The 19,462-nt window shown below is 45.7% G+C and overlaps 4 protein-coding genes across 14 annotated transcripts in view; 2 read left to right on the top strand and 2 right to left on the bottom strand.

Annotated features, from left to right (window-relative positions):
* Window positions 1–25: 25 nt before the first annotated feature.
* On the bottom strand, window positions 26–5,360 carry casq1b (calsequestrin 1b). 2 transcript variants are annotated; one of them, XM_085906253.1, is made up of 11 exons: window positions 5,050–5,360; window positions 2,108–2,201; window positions 1,947–2,047; window positions 1,752–1,863; window positions 1,609–1,682; window positions 1,374–1,504; window positions 1,254–1,299; window positions 1,111–1,165; window positions 934–1,034; window positions 768–842; window positions 26–682 (listed from the first exon to the last, which is right to left on the bottom strand). In XM_085906253.1, the coding sequence occupies exons 1-11, from the start codon at window positions 5,284–5,286 to the stop codon at window positions 443–445; spliced, it is 1,266 nt and encodes a 421-aa protein (XP_085762379.1). In that variant the 5' UTR covers window positions 5,287–5,360; the 3' UTR covers window positions 26–442. The 2 variants fall into 2 exon arrangements, with proteins under 2 accessions (XP_085762379.1, XP_085762380.1); XM_085906254.1 differs by lacking the exon at window positions 5,050–5,360 and adding an exon at window positions 2,511–2,820.
* Window positions 5,361–9,109: 3,749 nt separating this feature from the next.
* pea15 (proliferation and apoptosis adaptor protein 15) lies at window positions 9,110–17,218 on the top strand. Its single transcript, XM_085906283.1, has 4 exons — window positions 9,110–9,469; window positions 14,911–15,120; window positions 15,200–15,355; window positions 15,507–17,218. The coding sequence occupies exons 2-4, from the start codon at window positions 14,949–14,951 to the stop codon at window positions 15,569–15,571; spliced, it is 393 nt and encodes a 130-aa protein (XP_085762409.1). The 5' UTR covers window positions 9,110–9,469; window positions 14,911–14,948; the 3' UTR covers window positions 15,572–17,218.
* Window positions 17,219–17,475: 257 nt separating this feature from the next.
* abcg2a (ATP-binding cassette, sub-family G (WHITE), member 2a) overlaps window positions 17,476–19,462 on the bottom strand; it is a 5,431-nt gene continuing 3,444 nt past the window's right edge. For all 3 annotated transcript variants that reach the window (XM_085906247.1, XM_085906246.1, XM_085906248.1), the window contains 6 exons: window positions 19,349–19,438; window positions 19,149–19,273; window positions 18,907–19,061; window positions 18,746–18,835; window positions 18,556–18,632; window positions 17,476–17,940 (listed from right to left, as the gene is read on the bottom strand). In XM_085906247.1, the coding sequence (XP_085762373.1) occupies window positions 17,793–17,940; window positions 18,556–18,632; window positions 18,746–18,835; window positions 18,907–19,061; window positions 19,149–19,273; window positions 19,349–19,438 (685 nt within the window). In that variant the 3' untranslated portion in view covers window positions 17,476–17,792. The remainder of the gene's footprint in view (window positions 17,941–18,555; window positions 18,633–18,745; window positions 18,836–18,906; window positions 19,062–19,148; window positions 19,274–19,348; window positions 19,439–19,462) is intronic.
* LOC147060296 (protein phosphatase methylesterase 1-like) overlaps window positions 18,343–19,462 on the top strand; it is a 10,035-nt gene continuing 8,915 nt past the window's right edge. For all 8 annotated transcript variants that reach the window (XR_015065546.1, XR_015065545.1, XM_085906255.1 and 5 more), the window contains exon 1: window positions 18,343–18,507. The gene's annotated coding sequence lies outside the window, so the exon portion shown is untranslated. The remainder of the gene's footprint in view (window positions 18,508–19,462) is intronic.

The following is a 19,462-nucleotide window of genomic DNA, read 5'->3' as shown; positions in this document are numbered from 1 at the left end:
AATAAGAGTAGGCCTGTTTGTGTTTTTATTTTGTTTTTAGTTAGTTTTTATTTAGGATGAGAGAGCAGAAACAGTTTCTTTTATAAATACATTTCGTGGCAGATTTTTCAGGGTCAATTTGCAACTGGAGCAATTTTTTTTTTCTTTTATGCGTGTTTTTTTTTTTTTATTGACGTATGTTTCTGAGCTCTGGTCATGTGAATCAAGGTACAAAACACTGGCGGCAGTCAGCTTGTCAGGCAAACCCGTGGTTTCATTCAGTGGTGGGAGAGAGCGCCTCCCAGTGGTCGACCCACTCGGGGGAGTGAGAGGAGAAATCCTCCTCACTGTTACGAGTGGACGGGAAGACGGGCTTCATGTTTTTATCCATCGTTGTCATCGTGATTTTTGTCTCAAACTATTTTCTATGTAACAAAAGGAGTGAAACACTGTCCGGATGTTTCTATTCGTCGTCGTCTTCCTCGTCTTCATCGTCGTCATCATCGTCGTCGTCGTCATCATCGTCGTCATCATCATCGTCGTCATCATCGTTATCGTCGTCGTCGTCATCGTCGTCATCGTCATCATCGTCATCGTCGTCAGGGTCAATCTTTCCTGAGAGAACATCCTCAATCCAGCGTTCCAGCTCGTCCGCCGTGGGCATTTCATCGTGGTCGTCCATTTCCATCCAGACGCTGTCCGCCTGGCAAATGCAGGAGACCAAGAGGAAGAAGAGCAGCTCCATCAGCCGTCCAATTCCATGCACAGAAACAACAACCATCACTTACGTCCGCCACGTCGACCACGCCGATTTTAGGCGATGACAGGTCAATGCCGAAGGTCCTCTCCCAGTAGGGGACCAGCTGAGAACAAGCGGACATCAGGCATTAGAGGACATTGGGTTCTCCGACATTTTGGGTTGAGAGATTTTTCTCAAGCACTGGGTTCGCCTACCAGGGGGAAGTTGTCCGGGTCGATCCAGATGATGCTCAGGTTCGGATTGTCCGTGTTCTCGCGTGCCACCTCCTTCAGGATCTCCAGGAATTCAAAACCATCTAAGGAGTCCAAAATCAAACTAAGGAGTCACATAGGCTCGCTAGGTCCAGTTGGGCGGACGCATCCGACTCCCACCAGGGTCATCTTCCTCTGCGAAGGCCACAATGTGCTCGCCGTCGATGTCGTCCTCCTGGCATGAGAGTGTTTTCAAGCTGATAAATGCTCGGAGGACTTTGTCGTTTGGAAGATAAGAAGTGCGCTTTTGGAGACGTTCTTACCCAGATCTCGTACATGCTGTGAGGTTCTAGCTTCCTCAAAGTGGGTCTGAAACAAAGGAAACGAGACACGGTAAACGGTGACCGGCTTGTCCGTCGGCTTGAGCTTCCGGCTCGTCGTACCTGTCGTGCTGCTCGATGTACTCAACCAGCTCAGCCTCGGTGTACGGCTTTCCAGGAATGGTGACCGATTCCTCCATGAAGGGCTCGTAGAAATCCACCTCGTTCATCTTCAGTTTCAGTTTCTTGGCGATCTAAAGCCAGGCAGAAAGGAACCTCTGAGACAGCGTATCTTCTCGGATGATACACCGATTTACGATCTCTGCTCTCCGAACGCTAACAAGAAGGCTTTGCAAACCTTAGGGTCAAAGGTGGCAAAGAATTTGATGAAAGGGTGGAACTCCTCAGCGGCGTCGACGAATTCGATGAAATCTGCAAAAGACGTCAGGGCTGAAAGGACGCTGCCGGCGGCTCAGGCGTCCCTTTGCGTCGTTCACCTACGAGGAGATTTGGCGCTCTTGAAGAAGCCCATCAGCTTGATGACCTCCTCCATGTTGTGGAAGCCCTTCAACTCCCGCTCGTTGTCGATGATCTCCACGGGCTCCTCCATCACCTGAGGGCGTCCAGTGTTGGAAGACCGTTTCCGGCATTGTAGCTCAGCGTTTTCCGAACGCAGGTCAGCCGTTTCGTGCTTACATCATAGAGGAACTCCACCAGGGTGTCTGCGGCCAGCTCGCCGTCATACTCGATGATCTCGTTGTTTGCAAAGATGTAGACGCTCTCCACCTCATCCAGGCCTGGCGGTGGATTACAATGAGTTAGGCGGAGCCGTCAAGAAAAGCGAGCGAGAAGCCTACCGAGCTTTTTGGCCACGGCGCTGTCTTTCTTTTCATCCACAAGGCCAAATCCAATGTCTTCATCCTCAAGATCGTCTAGAACCTGAGCTGCCAGCTGTGGAGAAAAGAGAAGGGAGCATCGGATGGGGGAGGGGCAAGATGGATGGACGTGAGCTGTTGGACTAAAAGTGTTCACACCCCTTTTCAAATGGACAATTTTTATCCCAAAAGAAAATGGGAACAATCATTTAAAAAAATAATAATCCACCATTAATGGCTTGTAACCTGTGTGACTCAATTGAAAAAAACAACAAAAAAACAATGTGGTTGCATAAGTGTGCACACCCTCATACAACAAGGGGATGCGGCTGTGTTTTGAACCAACCAATAACATTCAATCTCATATTAAATGAAGAGGACACACCTGCCGCCATTTAAAGTGCCTCTGATGAAGCCTAAACGAAATCAGGCCTTGGTACGACATTCTAATTTCCCCCCGTTTGTTTGTTTTGTTTTTATTGATCAATTCTTCTTTTGCTACCTCTGCAAACTTCCTGAGTGTCACTTGTTGTCCACCTCGAGACCTTAAAAGCAAAAGCTTTGGACTGCTGCCTTGCACTTTCTAAATCGGAGTGAAACCGGAGCCAACAATTGACAGCCGCCCCCTCACGCACCCCTCCCCCTCCCCTCCTGACAAACCGCCAAGAACGCACAAGAGAAAGGAAACTCTTGGCAAGGGGCACAACTTGAGGCACTGCAACAGGTTAGTGCGCTGCACACCGAGCAACAGGGGTATTTGGAGGAGAGGTGACATCCCCCCCACCCCCCCTCGGCAATTTAAGGTCTTGAAGAAGGCACGTCGGTAACAGAAAAGCATTCATTGCAGAAGACGCACCTGACACACTCGCATGTCTCATTCCACACGGCTCTGCTTCCGCAATCAAGTGCCAATCTTCCAAATTTTATTTGATTTTTGTACAGATTTCATAATGGTGAGAGATGATTGACATTAATCATTATCCTCAGGTAGAAGATGTTATTTATAACAATGACATATGAAATGTTAAAAAGGTGCCAACAAATTCCAGAAGTATAAATGCAGATGTGCTTTTTTTTTTTTAAACATATTTTTGATTAAAATCATTTAGACATTTATGTATATTTCATTTATTCATTTTCTGAAGTACTTTTTTTTTTTGCCTCCCTTTACTTTGAAACATTTTCAAACTTTTCAGTTAATATAACTTGTTAACGTACTTCTAGCAATTTTGGTAAACTACTTTTATTTTTAGCTGTTAGCTTTGTCTTTGCTTGTGTGAAATACATTGAGTTGACTTGAATACATACACACTTGTATACCGTGTGTAAACAGTACATGTATTTATGGACGTATTTGTGGACTTTAGTCACTCTACCAGGCTGTGTAGCTATTTCAAAACTTACAGCATCTGCTTATCTTCTGTAGATGGACAGATGGTAATATTTGGAGAGATTTTCTTTCTAGATTGTTGAACCACCGTATGTAGCTTTGTGAATGGATGTGCTTATCTACTGTATACACAGTCACAGTTAAATAGCTGTACACACACGGTAAATTAATAATGGGTGCTGCCGACTGTTACGCAACATCGTGAAAGATGCATGTAAATCTATAATTGAGCATAAACACAGTGGCCTGACTGAGACTGGCTAGCAGTTGTCGTTTTCTGGTCCGGGTTTGCTCAGGAGGCTTCAAATCTCCTCATTGGACTTGACAGTGAGGTCACGCGGGGCAGATGATGCAACACAAGCTGCTTCACCAACTCACTGCCAAATGGGTGATGTCACCTTGGCCTTGTTGCAAGGTTGAGTCGGGTGGTTGTCACGGTTACCAAAGCCCTCAACTTTGCATTTGGTGACTCTGAACATCCCCTCCGATGTGCAAATGGCTTTCTCTTCCAACGCACATTAACATTGTTTAAACGGAACCGTTTTGTCCTCGATGGGACTGCGCTTGAAATTGTGTTTGCAGCTAATGTTCACATAGCAGTGGTTTAAATTTAGCTGTGGGCCGCTTACATCATCTGATACATACACGACAAATCCGTGACCAACGCGCATGTCCTAGAAATCAATACTTTCCAAATTTTTGGGGTCCACGTAAAGAGAAATTTGTCCATAGACTCTCTAATTCAAAGTCTGGCCCATTTCCATTTCAATAAAAATTCTCATAAAATGATCCTTTGCTGAGCATCTCACAGAGGTGTCAACAACACGTCACCTCAGCTTGGCGACTACTTATGTTCTAATCTAGAAAGAAAAGTCACTGAAAGGGGCTGTCAATTTTCAATCAACTTTTTTTTTCTAGCACAAGGAAATGAAAGAAAGAAATTTGTCAGCATGAAATGTTCTGTTGGTCACCCTGCATGTGCTTTGGTTACCATAGCAACATTCTGACTTTCCTCCCAGCATCCCAAAAAACAGATGAGATCAGTTAGCATTAGCATGTTGCCAATAACACACTTTGTTTTACTTTCCCTTTTTATGCAGCCAATAAGCTAATATTTGTATTTCTCTGACTAGTTTCGGAGGTTGTCGGATATGCTCTGTGATGTCACGTGTTGTCTTTTTAGAAGGTTAGAAGGACCTCCTAAACAAACCCAGTGCTAATTGCTAATGGCTAGCTAGATAAATATGCCACATCAACACAGAAGTGGAAAATAATAAAATACAAATACTATGTTACTGCACTTGAGGTATCTGTATTCGAATTAAGTTTGATGTTGCCAAAATGATTGGTGGAAGGTGTATTTCTCTCCGTCATTTAGTAAATTTAGCATAAAAAGTAGAAAGCGGTCGAATTGTATCCAGGTGCCGATTGGAACCAAAACTCCACGGGCGAAAACTCCCGACGGCACCTCAAGAACCTGGTTCTGTGTAGGAATCCACAAATCCTGGCCCCCTTGTCCTCCCCTGCGACCCACCTCCAGAGCCAGCTCCTCGATCTGAAGCTGCTTGATGGCGTTGCGGTTCCCATGCACGTTTTTGTGGTAGTAGACAACCATCACGTCGTACTTCTTCATGATGGACTTGTAGTTCTTGGCGCTGAGGTCATGAACGCGATCCCTGCCGTCGTACTCTGGGGTCCGCAGGCCATTTTCGCAGGATGCTAGGGTCCCCAAGGACAGAAGGACCCCCAATATCGCCCAGCCCCACTTCATGGCTACCGTCCTCTCGTCCACTGTGAACCTTGACTTAATGGTCCCGAAAACCAAGTCTGCTTCCTGCCCCCGTTGGCGAGAGAAGAGCAGGACCGACAGCAAGCGGCTCCCTTTAAGAAGCGCGTCCACGTGGATTTGCTGACCACGCGGGGCAAGGCGGGGGGCTTCGCTCCTCCGAGAGAAGCCCTGCCAAAAAGGTCACAATTAGACGGGTGCGTGGAGGGTGGAGTTTGGGTTGCATGGCCACCTGTTGGAAGTCTCTTGTCAGGGGAAGCGTACCATCTCGAAAGAAGATCCTGACGCCCGACGTGCCTTTCCCTTATTAAGCTTGGCCTGGCTGCCAGAGTCCCACTAAAAATAAAACTTCTGCTGGACAACGCTGTGGATGAGACCTCATTCATGGACACAAATCAGGACCCGAGCCCCAGCCAAAAAACGCCAATGATTCACAACTCGCTGAAAAATGTTCCAAACTACCAATGAAGTCATTCTCCTGAGAAACATCCTATCTAAATCTAGCTCGGAACTTGAACCCCAGCTCGCAACACAAAACAAACAAAGCAAACTCTCGTGTGTAACTTACGCTAAAGTTGGCCTTGAGTATAAATTTGGACTCTGCTGAGTAATTGCAATACGGCTCATTATTTACATCTGCGTGTAAAAATTGCTTCATTCCACATGATATGAATTTTAGTCTCACTCCGAGGTGGAGAAAAAAAACAAAAAACCTCAGTGTTTCTTGCACGGCAGTCCAATTGCAATCAGTAGCGCGATCCAGGGCTTCTAAACTACGCTGCCAATGGGATTGTTCCTTTAACCAAACACATTTCAAATTCCTCCTTCCAGGCCCAAGGAGCTGACCCTTTGACCTTTGCCACCTGCCCTGATTGGTTGGTCACAGCAAAACAAGCGAGACAATCAATGTGCTGTGATGAGTATGATGTGTCTTTTTTGAAATCTTTTGTTTTTGCTATGTTTTTGGATAAATATTGACCGCTCCAGTTAATGTACAGTCTGTTGTGTGCTTTGAGTTGTGTTTAATTGTGTTGGAGGAGGGTGGGTTAGGTTCACTCGGTTAAAAGGATTCAGTACTCTATTATGAAGCCCCGCCCACTCCAATGTTACACTATTGAGGTCAACAGCGCCCTCCTACGGTGGGCGCGCACAGGCGCTCCTCTTTCCCCCCCCCCCCCCCTCCTCTTCCTGTCGACGCCATGGCGGTGGAGGCACTGTTGCTACGGCGACAGAGCGCCAAAAGACGTTTTAACATTGATACCGATGCGATGTGTGTTGAGAGATGGTGGCGGAACTCGGTGGGGCTTTAGAACACATCCAGGTCTGGGTGTTAATGAGCCCCAAGCAGAGATGCCACTTCAGCGAGGAGTGCGAAACTGAACAACTTTTTTTTTTAAGGCACTTAACCATGAATTTAGTTAGTTTTGAATTTTTGGGGGGAGAGGGGGGGGATCACATGGCAAATGAATGAAAATCAAAAACTAATACTAAGCTGTAACATTACAATTTGTGACCAAATAAATAAAAAAAAAAATTGCTGAGCTAAACAGTCAATTTGAGTAATGCCACTGTGTGATATTATCATGAAAATGTAAATTATTTTGGTAACTACACAAGAAATATAAAGGTTCCTTGAGGTACGAGTTGAAATAGTTTAAATAACCTAATACTCACAAATTTGCTGAAATATGAGTCGTTTTTCTACATGAGAAAGAATATGATCGATTCAATATAATATTGTCTACATGTATTGCTCCACCATTTGTGTTCAAATATCGATTGCTTAAAGCACAGCTGTCAAACTCGAGGCCCGGGGGCCAGATACAGCCCGCCACATCATTTTATGTGGCCCGCGAAGACAAATTGTGCATCAAATTCGTGTGTCATTACTAGAATTGCAAATTGTCTTCACTTTTAATATCTTTTTTATAAATAGTTGACCAGTTTTTACTCATCTGGTTTGAAAACGAGTTATTTGTTTAAAATATTGAATGTGTGATTGTCTGTGATTTCTGATTTGCTTGCAAATTTCAGGTGAAAGTGAGATTAAAGTCAAAGCATAAAATTGGCCAAATAATCGCTCGTATGCCGATTTAGCCTTTATACCGCAAGCAACATCTCCTGAAAAGGAATTGGCAACAGTGGAGCCAAAGAGTGACATCATGTGATCAAAAATTGTTCAGAAACAAGTGCGAATCTTTTTTTTTTTTTTTCTGGTGCTATCTTGCAGGCTGCAAAACACCTCCTCCACCTCCTCCTCCTACTGGCCAACACTTCATACTTTGTTTACCTTTTGTTTCTGCAAAAACCTAGCCCAGCAAATCTCTCACCTGCCTGCCCGCGCTCTCGCAATATGAAATTAATTGCAAGACCGATATTGGGCGACATCCGCAAGGGAATTTGTGCTTCATCGCGTGTGAACGTGAACCTTTTTGGTCTCGAAATGTGTCAACATGACAGCTGGAGGATGAGTGGAGGATGAGAGGTTGCCTAGTAACCGCAAACCTCACTCATCAAGCGTCAGCCTACAAACAGTTGGTGCATGTAGGATGCTTAGTGTGTGTGTTTGTGTGTATCTCAATCTGTGCAACAGATATGCAGGGTCACAGGGTCTAAACTGGAGAGGGGACGTTTATACAGAGAACTATGGAGATGTTAACGCAGCACCAGGGATTTGCTTGCCAGTTGTCTTGCGTCAAAGCACCCTTTTTGTCTAAAACCGTCGAGTTGTCTTATCTGCTCCATGACTGCCATGCACGCGAACGTTTCGACATGTTCGCCGGGTACCCACGGCAGTCACGGCCCATCGCTTTGTACGTGGAGGCCTGAAACGAGATGATGGACGAGTGAATGGTTTAAGCAGCACTGTTGTCATGGAAACAATCCAAGGGTCCACTTCCTCTTGGTCATTTTCACAAATGTAAGAAGGCCTCCTGCCAAGACTCGGCATTTTTCATTGACTTTGTTTCAGCCTTGGCAGCTTTGTCTCACATCCTGCTTCTCCTCACTTCCTTTTCGCCGTCAAACTCAGACGCTCTGAAACGATCGCCTCCTCTTTGCTTGTCTGGGAACCAAAAGAAACTTGTGACTCTGATCTGGCCAGCATTTGGCCTCTCCTAACGGCGCTCGCCTCGGGTGGCGGACCTGGCAACAGAAGACTAATTCACCAGAAGGTCACAAGGTGTCTTGGAAAAGAAATAAAAACCTTAGATATGTCATGCCAGCAAAAGTGACAGTAAACAAATCTCAAAATCTACATTTAAGCAGTACAGAAAGGTACTTGTGTGGGGAAAAAAAAAATTCAGGTCATGGGACTTTGAGAAAGAAAGGATTTGAAATTGCACATGAGCAGTATGTGGAATGAAAGTCTTGTCTCATCACACAGCCAGTTGCACAAAGTTCTCCAGTTTTGGATTTGGATGGAAGGAAAGCAGAGCAGCAGAAGGGATTTGCAGGCCGGAAGAATCTGGTGACATCAGCTTTGAAAAATGTGTGGATGAGTGTCCGTGTGCTTGTGTGACTAAAAACCATGGAATCGGAAAAAAGAACTAAGAGAGCTCCTACTCTCTTTTTGTCTTCTTTTTACAAGTTTTTCTTTTTTTTTTTTTTTTTAAAGAAATGTTGGAATGATGGAGAAGCGGTTCTCTTGATCACCTGTCAGCTCACACGTCTCGGGGTCAAGCTGCCTCAACTGAGTTTTATAAGCCTGTTGCAAAAGACAACGGAAGCGTCCGCTTCATTCTAGTGAGCCACTGTCGCTTAGAGACAATCTCTGAGTGAGAGAGCTTGAGAGAGAGAGAAACAGAGAGCGAGAGAGAGCTTGAGAGGGAGAGAGAGACAGAGAGAGAGAGAGAAAGGCGTTATCACGCTCGCTCGCCGGTTTCAGGCTCCTTGTTCGCGGAGAGCAGTCACGACCATCCTCGGCTCGCTCGGTGCGTGTGCGTTCACGTCACGGCCTCAGTTCCCACGCCGAGGACCCCCTGCCTCTTGTGCTCTCCTCTTTGCATCACCAAGACATCGAGGAAGTGGACTTTTGGCTTTTTTTTTTTTTTTTTTACCTCTCTGTCAATCGTCTGACCCGTTTCCGGCTCTGATTCAAGCTCCACGCCGCGATCAAATCCCTCACGACGTCTGAGCTTCCTCGCTGCAACGCCTGGCTGCGTGCGAGGTTAGTGTGTGAGTGTGTTTGTGTGTTTTATATTTGTTCCAAAACATAAAGCTGGAGACATCTGGCATGCCTTTACGTATCCGTGACTACCTCCTCCCTTTACTCTTCTTCTTTTTCTTCTTGTCATAAATGTCCAGTTCTCCCACTCCCAAGAGGTCTTTTAACGCATCATGGTAAAACCACATCGTACCGCTTATTCGCGGTTTCACCTATTCGCTGTAATTTTGCTCATGCCAAAGCAATAATGATATTTACGCACCATCCTACGGCATATTCCCACGTTATATAAAAGCAACTTGAGGATTTTCACTCGAACAAAAATAGTGCTTTCACACCACTTGTGACATCTTGTTGAAGCGAGTCCGACATTTAGAGAAAAGTAGTGCTTTGCCTACCATCATCTACAGCATCTACAGACATGAGGGTACAGTTACTCATGGATTTTTTGCAATTCCCAGCAGTAGCTGGATTGTGGTTCGGCATCCATGCTGTGTTTACTGCCTTTACATCACTTCCATTAAGGACTTCCTGTGTGTGGCACTCAGAAAGATCAGCTGATGTTTTTTTGGGGACGCACCCAAATGTTACCACAGGGTATGAGTCAGCAAGTCCATACACAGAAAGTCGTTAAACGCATCGTTAGGAACGACTTTCCCTTTGTGGTTTTCCTGTCCCCAAGTGTCCCACCGGCCCAAATTATATCGTGTGTGTGTGTGAGACGTGTGCGTGCGTATGCGTGCATGTGTGAGTCAGCTTTTCAGGGATCGATGCATCCTTTGGAGCAACACAACCTTTCTTTGCTCAACTTTAGGCTGTCCGTGTCTTGTTTTTTGGCTTGCTCGAGTGTATTGTTGTGAAGTTTGTGGTGTAGACCCTAACCCTAAACCCAACAAAGGTGGGAAGGCGTTAAAACATGTGACACTTGTTGACATCCCTCACGAGAAAGCAGCCCCGGTGGCCTCCGCGGTGCGTTCAAGAACCCTGTGAAAGCGTGCGTAATGGGCAGTGTTAACACAGGCCTGTGCTTTACTTCCTATTTGCAGGGGGATGCCTTCGGGCACCTACGGAATGTCTGATGACCATCATGTGCCTCTTGTTTTTCCCACATTTTCCACAGACACTTGAATGCATCATGCTAGTGTGGTTTGTGTTTGACCCTCTTTTCCGTCCGTCTTCCTGTTGGATGTCATCCAGAGTGACTGGCCCACACAGAACCTTCCTCACATTGTCCCTTGTGTGCCACAATCGTCATGAAACACACACACACATAGACACACTAGCTTCCTTCCATGGCTTTCCTGCCATGCTGCAAACAAAGCTGTTTAGCACAAAAGTTTGCCCAGCCATGATTTAGCATGATGAAAATGAGGATGATGATGAAGCAGGAAATGGAGGATATTTTTTACTCTGGCGTCGACTCCTGGCGTGTTTCTCCCCCTTTACTGACTCCATAGAAAAGAAAAACAAAGCCACTGATGCGTGCTCTCTCGCAGGAGTCGGTGGGGATGGGGGGGGGGGGGTGATGGACACTTCCACCCTGGTTTAATCAGCACACCGCCTCTTCCTCTTCCTCCTCCCAGCGGCACTGTGATATTTTTATCCGCTGCAAAGCTTCCAGGATAATGAAGCATCCACCTCACAGACGTTGACGCGCGTCGGATGTTGTTGCACGTTTATGATGTCATCAGCCTCAGATGCTCACAAGCTGCGATGAGGTCACACGACTCTCCCGCTTGAGCCATCTTGTGGCTACTTAAGTTTCATTTAGACAAAAGTAGTGTCTTGTTGACATCTTATGACATGGACGTGTGTCAAGCAGCGAGTGGATGTTAAAGTGAATTGAGGGGTTTTATTTGGATGAAATAGTGTTTTGACGCCATTTTGTCAAGGAACTAGGTCAAAGTGACGGTTGAAGTTAGGATAAAAGTAGCGCTGCGCCAACTTGAACGAAAATGGATGCTGTCGCATGAGCAGTGTGTTGTCATGTTATGCCTCGTCAGGTGCCGCTTCCCGCCAGCCCGCCCGCCGTCTTAACGGCAGGGAGGCGGAATTTGAACGGATTAATCAATTAGGTGTGACGGCGCTTGCGTGACCGCACGCCGTCTTTGTCTGCCTTGTCGCTCGTCCCTTTAGGCTCCTCCCCCTCACCCAGGGTTCACCCGCTTGGAAATAAAGGCACCTTTGCTCAGCTGTCGACGCGCCGGCCTCATCCTGAGCCGCTCTCAGCTCTGAAGGCGTCCCAAAATTCTGTTTTGACCAGATGAATGTGGAAAATGAATTCCAAACAAGTAAATGAAGTCACACACGAGCAGATGAAGCTCATGGGATGAAAAAGTGCATTTGGGTCAGAGTCTGGAAAAGTCCTTTATGTCAGATTTCTCATGCGTGCGTGCACGTCTATGAAAATATTCTCTCTGTGCCCGAGGGTGGGCGGAAAGATGAGGAGGAAGGGTGGATTTGCAACACTTTTTCATGCTCTTGTCTTCCTTTTCCCAGACACTGCGCCAGGAAGAGCGTGGTGCCGACAGGAAGTCGGACGTTCGGATCCTTGCCCTCTTTTCTTTCCCTCTTTCTTGGCCCTCTGGCCACAAGCAAGTTTTGATTAACAAATGCCTCCGCTATGAGGATGCAGGACACATCTGCGTGCGCCCGCAATTTGTGTGTGTGTGAAATGTGTGTGTAGTCACCCACGCACACACACACACACACACACACACACACACACACACACACACACACACACTTCCTGCTGACACCATGTGCTGGAGCTCAGACTACAATGAGAGAAACATATGCGTAAAAAAAAAAAAAGCGCACTCGCCAATACAGCACCCAAATTCAAATGACTATCAAAGTAATTCATTGATACAGTTTGTTTAAAAATAAAAAAGCAAATGACAATGGAAAAAAGTTTTGTTTTCTCCCTGCCGGGATTTTCGTAATTGCTCTTGATACGAAACAAAACTTGAACGTTTTCGACGGTGTTAAAGAATCAAATCCCAAATTGGTTTGCACAAATGTCTAAACACAGTATTCTGATTAATTTTTCTGGTTGTTGAATATAAGCGAAGCACCAAAATCCAGCTGTCTCGGGGGGGCGGCCATTTTGCCACCTGCTGTCAACCAAAAATGACATCATAGTCGATCTGTTGCCATTTATTCTTCAAGGTACAAAAACAATAAAACCAGTGATAAGAAGTGCTCCATTACATTGTTTGTTGGAAAAATAATAATAACAATAATAAATAGGAAGCCTCGGCAGCCTGGCGAAATGAAAGTCAAGAAAAGGCCATTGGGACACGCTTGGGTGTTGTTGCCATGGCGTCGGCTGACGATGTTGCAGCAGAGATACGAAATGGAGTGTTTATCTGGCACCAATGAGAAGGCCAAGCGAAGCGCGCTTGCATACGGACGCACAGATGTGTGCAAATCTTCTTTTCTGCTCAATGGCAAGTGGGCCGCTGGCCTACATTCTTCCACGCGGATTAGCGAGCGCTTCGCCCAGCGACATGGCAGCCACTGACACAGACTTTGACAAAAGATTGGCCTATGTTGGGAAGCATTTTATTGATTTACAGTAGTGCCTTGGTATCATTTGTTCCGTGATCTCGTTTGTATCTCAAATCATCTTTGCCCATTAAAATAAATAGGAATGGCATTCATTTGTTCATCCCCTCCCAAAAAATGTGTTTTGTAATACCATAATAGTGTAATTTATCAAATCATACCATAATAACTTCACAAAATAGAATCCAAAGCATTAAATAGTTTGTGCATTATGACTTAAAGCTGAACTCCAAATTATTACGCAGAACTTCTTAGATTGCCTGCTCCAATTTTCTACTCAGAAAGTTGCTGTAATAAGTTGTATTTTTCACAGCAGATAAAGAATATATGCCTGTGAATATTGTTTGAGCATCTGTCTAAATGTGTTGCCTCATCATTTGTGTTCAAATAGTTGTTGTTTAATGTGTTTTAAAAGTACACCTCTTGATGCTAAATGTGAGCATGTAAATGCCATTCCCATGTTTGCTAGCATGGAGCAAAACAGATAGAGTTAGCAAAGGAGGCAGAGTTACATCGTTTGTCGTATCTCGCAAAACTGGGTCACTTGTACCTCAAGGCACCTATTTGGCATCTATTTGTTTCCAGTCCCCGCAGTCAGAATCATTCTCTCATTTCCTACTCAGTCACTTCAAAGATGATCAATTTAGGAATTATCTTGCTCCTCGACTGTCTTTAGAGAAGAGTAGAAATCCCGTTGCGAGCGATAAGAGAGTAAATGATTCCAAACAGTCACGGCTTTTGAAATTTTCAGCCTCTGATTCAGTTGCCGTGGCGACCACCGAAGCCAAGTGTGCACTTTTATTTGGTGAGAGGGGGAACGGAAGGGGGTGGGGACCTCTGCCCTGGCTGTTGCTAGGTAACAGTCTCCATTGTAATGCAATACATACTGTAAGTACATCAGTGACATCGCATCAACTTTGATTCGACGCCTTCTATCTCTTATCGAGCGTGTTAAGTTGTTTTCAGCGATGGGTAAAGTAGTTCAGGTCAAATGACTGAAAATATTTAAAAAAGAGTCTTTAATTTGTGCTTGAACACGCTTCATTAACTGCCAGTGCATGGGGTCGCGCAATCTCGCGCACACACCCAGTAAGACAAAGACGTGTTTGTACGAACGGGAATGTGAGGCGCACACTGCCGCTTCTCGCCGTGTCACGCTCATCCCAGGGGGAGCATGGGGGGGGGGGGGGGGAAGGGGGTCAACTTGGGGCTCTGGGTGAGTTGGGTAGGTAATTTGGAGGAACATTTCTGTGTATTTCATTTCTTCTTGCACTACTTTGATTCTATAACATCATGGCAGGAGTTTGTCACTCATTTTGTCAAGTCATGTTGGTGTGAGTGAGTGTGTGTGTGTGATGAGAGGGCAGGGAGGAGGGGGGAGGTTTGTCCCTCAAAGAAGCGGCTCTGTCCATTGTTGTCTTCTTCTTCTCCAAAGTGCACAAAAGCCTCATTGGATGCTACCATAGTCAGTGTTGACGCTAAACCTGTCCGAAATGGCCCACTAGAACATCTGAACTTTATTTTAACCTAAGGGAAACTGGTGAAAATGTAGAAAAAAATTCCGGGAAAAATTGGGAAATACCCAAAAGTCAATTATTTGGCCTGGTCTAAAAATATACCAGGAGGGGGGCAGTGTGCCCCCCGTGCCCCCCCTTTAGCTCTGCCACTGGTTTTCGCAATGTGGGAAGAGGACAGAGTCATGATTTGACCACCCAACCTCAAAAGCGTGAGGCAGATTTGCTCGCCACTTGTCCCCGATTCTGACTTGAAGTCTAATTGAGTGTCCGTCACTCTCCCCAAAGATTTGGCGACCTCCAACGGAGCAAAGCAACTACTGAAGTTAACAAGTTGTTTCATAACTTTGCCCACCACAGATCCAAATTGCGTTTGCTTGCATCGTGTGGCTCGGAAGATGGCCGAGTACAGCTCTCTGCTCAGCGACCTCTCGGACAACATCACCAACGAGGACCTGGAGCAACTCAAGTCGGCTTGCAAAGAGGACATCCCCGAGGAGCACAGCAACGCCATCACGTCCAGCAAGGAGTGGTTCAGCTACCTGGAAAAGAACGACAAGCTGGCCCACGGTGACCCAATCGCACTCATGCGCTTCAGTACACGCATGCGCACGCAGGCACTCATCCGGTCTCGCCGTCCCCCCCGCAGACAACTTGTCGTACATGGAGCACATCTTTGAGATCTCGCGGCGTCCCGACCTCCTGACTCGCGTGATCGAGTATCGCACCACCGTGCTCAAAATCGACGAGGACGACGAGATCGACACCAAGCTCACGCGCATCCCCTCGGCCAAGAAGTACAAAGGTTGCGTGCATTCATACTTGCTCCGTCACCTCCAGGGAAATGCCATGGATGGACGGACGGACGGACGGACGGACGGATGGATGGAATAAAATAATTATAATAATAAAATGAAAGTAAAAAATGACATTGTGTCCCCTTCCTGTCATTGCAGACATCATCCGCCAGCCATCTGAAGACGAGATCATCAAGTTGGCGCCGCCCCCTAAAAAGGCGTGAAGCCGGCGGCGTGTCACCACTCCCGGCGACCTGCCAGCTAACACAAGGCCCTTACACGCACGCACGCACACACGCATGCACGCACTTAACGAAACTGACAATATATTTGTACTCTCCTGTCATGGATTCCGTTGTTAGTGTGACGCTTTTGCCCCGTGTTTTGATGTTTTTCTTTTTGTTTCTTTCCCGCCTCGTGAGTTTATGTCCATCAGGAGTGGCGCAAACTCACTTTCGTGCACTAATTTTCTATGTCTGTCTTGTCTAGAGAATTGAACGCCTCAACTGACAGTGTGTGCCCCGCCCTCTACCTGCACCCCGCCCCCCCCCACCCCACCTTGCCATTTAAAACACCTTTTTTTTTTGTGTGGAACGACCTCCTCTTGTCGTCGTGGTTTTAGCCGCTAAAGCGTGTTGTCGTTGGCACTCCTCGCAGTTGGAAATGTCCGCAAAGTCTCTTTTCAATTCTGAAAACGTTTTAGGAAGCCATGAGGGAGATTTATAAGCAGTCCACATTTTCAGAAAAAATTGAAGCGTCAAATTTTCCGCTCATTCAGAATATCTTCCGATCACATTTTTAACTTTTTCAGTCTCACCTTTGACCTTTTCCATCCGGCAACAACTCTTTAGCATTAAAGCTCAATTTGTGCATCAGAATTGTAGTTTTTTTGTTTTGTTTGTTTTTTAATTGTAAATTGACTTTGGAGACTCGCAACTGCACTAGTCTTCTTTGTCGCATGGTTACCAAGTAAAAGGTCAATGTCCACCCTGTCGTGAGTAGGAACTTTTCAAACTGCACTTTTCCCGGCCGGACTCCTCCACTGAGTGGATAACCTGTGGCCTCTGGTTTTGGGTTCCAGCATGCTTGCACATTTGAGGCGAGGAGAGGATGTCAAAGTTGTCGCTACTACTTTTATTCCTCCCTCTTGAAAAGTGTGCGTTTGTGACTGTAACATTTGTGAGCGGCCGATTTCCCTCCTTTGTCGCTTGTACGTTCTTGTTCCAAGTGTGCGCAGCCTTTTTTGCATTTTTGTGGCGCGTAAGCTTCCACCACAAACACCTGCAACAAACCCCCACATCCCACCCGCCCGCAGCTTTCCGCTCGGTCGGCATGGTAACTGTGAGCCCAGACGTCAATGAGGCACATAAACAGAACAACATATCAATGACAAATGATGTCCTATATTGATTTCCATCTCAAGTACATATCAAGTTAGGAAACAAAAAACAAAACAGAGAGGTGAATATTTGGTGAAGTCATTTATGCTTAAAGACTGTTTGGTTTTTCATTTTCTTGAATATGTAAATATGTATTTTGAATATAAACCACTGTGTTCATTTGATGACGATTAATTTATTTCAAGCCAATATATTGTTGTTCGTGCGTGCGTGCCCTGATGTTTGACTAACTGGCAGTGCTGTGACGAGACCTTTTACTTCCCGAACGCTGACTTGCGTGAGTCTGGAGTTTGCATGATGCCATTCCAGCCGTTTTGGGGAAGTCATTCCGAATTGTTTTTTCCGACAGTGTTTTATTCCGCCGAGCGTGAAATTGCTGCTTGTTGTCATGACTTCAAGTCAAATGTAATATTGCCATTTTGTCATTGTGCTAAAATGAAGATAAATATTATATTTAAATATATTTGCTAACCTACACTGTTGACTGTGGCTTTTTTTTTCGGTTGTAATTCCAGTACTAGGATTGCGGGGCAGGTTACCAAGTGAAGATGTTCGCGTCACCATTTTGAGCTTTAGAATCCATTTTTAGTTTCCGAATCTGCGCTCATCAGTGAAATGCAGGCTCTTAACTCCCCGCTGTACAGAAAATAAACAATAACACTTATGTCTGTGTAGATGCCCAAAAAAAAAACCACACACACACACAAAAAGCACATGGTTATTTTTTTTAATGTTATTGTGACGGTACAATAAAACTTGACAGCTTAAAACTGAAGTAGTGGAACCAAACATAGCCAATTAAAAAAAACAAATCTAATCTATACAGTACATATGCATATTTGTCAATTAGATACTAAAATACAAATAAAGTTAAAACTATTAACTGATAAATAATAGAATGTGAGGCAGTACAATTAACGAAATGACTGCAAATCAAATGTGTCGATTATATTTTTTGTGTGCAAATAGAGACACCAGTATTTTCTTCACCACCCGCAATTTTTTTTCAATATCTGCTTTTGTTTCCAAGCATGTCCAGTATAGTCTAGGTGAACTTTCTTATGTAGCGCAGTTTGAGGTAAGCAATGGCGAGGAAGGAGATAGTCATGACCCCGAGGGCCACGTGGTTCTGCCAAAAGCCCCAAGCCGAGTATTCTACGCCTTGCTCCTCCAAGAAGTCCTGCCCCCTACAACTGGAGAAAGTCACAAAACAAAAGACACTCAAGCAAATGTATCTCTCTCACGTACGCGCACGCGTGCGCGCACACGCACGCACACAAATCCAATCGAAAGGAATGAAACCTTTTACAGTTCGTCAATGTCTGAAGATATAATAACGTGGCTATATTATAATTTCTTCAAAAACGGTAATTTTGAAGATGGAAGAATTATGCAAAATGATTCACAAATAATTTACCCGATTCAGATTGTCGGCGCCAATGCCGTGCTTGAGCGCAATCAAATTTAAAAAGGGACCAATGGCGCCATCTGGCGGCCATTTTGTTTTGTAGCGTCCAGCCGAGGATGTCGTGCGCGCGCACACTCATGAACGTGTTCACTTGATTGGAACAGGTGCGCTTGTTAAAAGGAAATGTTTGAGCTTGAAACTTTTGTAATAGGATGCAAGCTGCCGTTAAACCTCAACGAAGAAGAAGAAGAAGAAGAAACTTTTGCCATCTCGAATGCGGTCTACTTTGTAAGATTTCAGTCAGCGCTTTTATTTTTGATGCTCGTGGGAAAAGAAATGAAGTCATCTAAAAGTAAGTCATGCAAACGTTATATGTCTACGGGAGCACATTAGTTCTTACATTGTCCCTGGGGGCACACTGCTGCTGTTGAGGCCGCGGCAGAAGTCCAGACCGTAGAACTCATTCACCAGCAGAGCCTGGGGACCCGGAAAGAACGTGTGCTGCTTACTGTATGTGTGCTTACAAATGTTTTGCAAAATCTGGATGACTGAGAGTCAAGTGTCATGGGGCTAATGTTTGTCTGACTTACACCGAGACCATAGCGAGGTATGCTCAAGTATTTCAACCAAGCCAGCCAGCTGACGATGGAAGGAAGATTGACCAGCAGGCCCGCAAAGATCTGAAAGGACACGGCCCAGTATTGGTCATTTGTCCATTTACAAGCACCTAGACATCTGATGTGAGCCTCACCATCATGAAGACGCAGGCGATGGTCATGAAAATGTTGGCGATGGCCACCACTGTCTGGTCGGCAGAGATGGCCAGCGCCATGGCAGTGGCGGTGTAAGCCACCAGAGTCACGGTGAACATGAAGAGGAAAAAGGCCTCCGCCGTTGGCTTTAACCCTGCACGCAATCCAGACGTGGATTTTAAAGCCTTTCATCAGCGTCAACCAAAACCATGGCGAGAAGCCGTCCGTAAACCAAGCCCACCAATCATGAAGTAGGCCACACAGCTGAACACCATTGCGGGGATGGTCCTCAGCGTCACGATGTCCGAGAGGATCTTTGACAGAAAGTAGACCGACACCCGGTAGTAACCGCTGATGTACTCGTGACTGCAAAGATAGCGAGCGAGAGTTCAGTTATTGCACGTTTTCACGCGTCGCCATGTTTTTCTGTGTCGCACGCACATGAAGAGTTTCCTCTCGGCGATGAAGAGCTCGGCCGACGACAAGGAACTAAAACACTGGTTGACTGTGATGAAGAAGAGGGCGCCGAACCTGCAAAGGTGGCCAACCAGCTGT

The sequence above is a fragment of the Syngnathus leptorhynchus genome, chromosome 2, assembly GCF_054491065.1.
Source record: "Syngnathus leptorhynchus isolate UIUO chromosome 2, UIUO_Slep, whole genome shotgun sequence".
Classification (NCBI taxonomy): domain Eukaryota; kingdom Metazoa; phylum Chordata; class Actinopteri; order Syngnathiformes; family Syngnathidae; genus Syngnathus; species Syngnathus leptorhynchus.
This window is presented reverse-complemented; position numbering and strand designations above follow the sequence as displayed.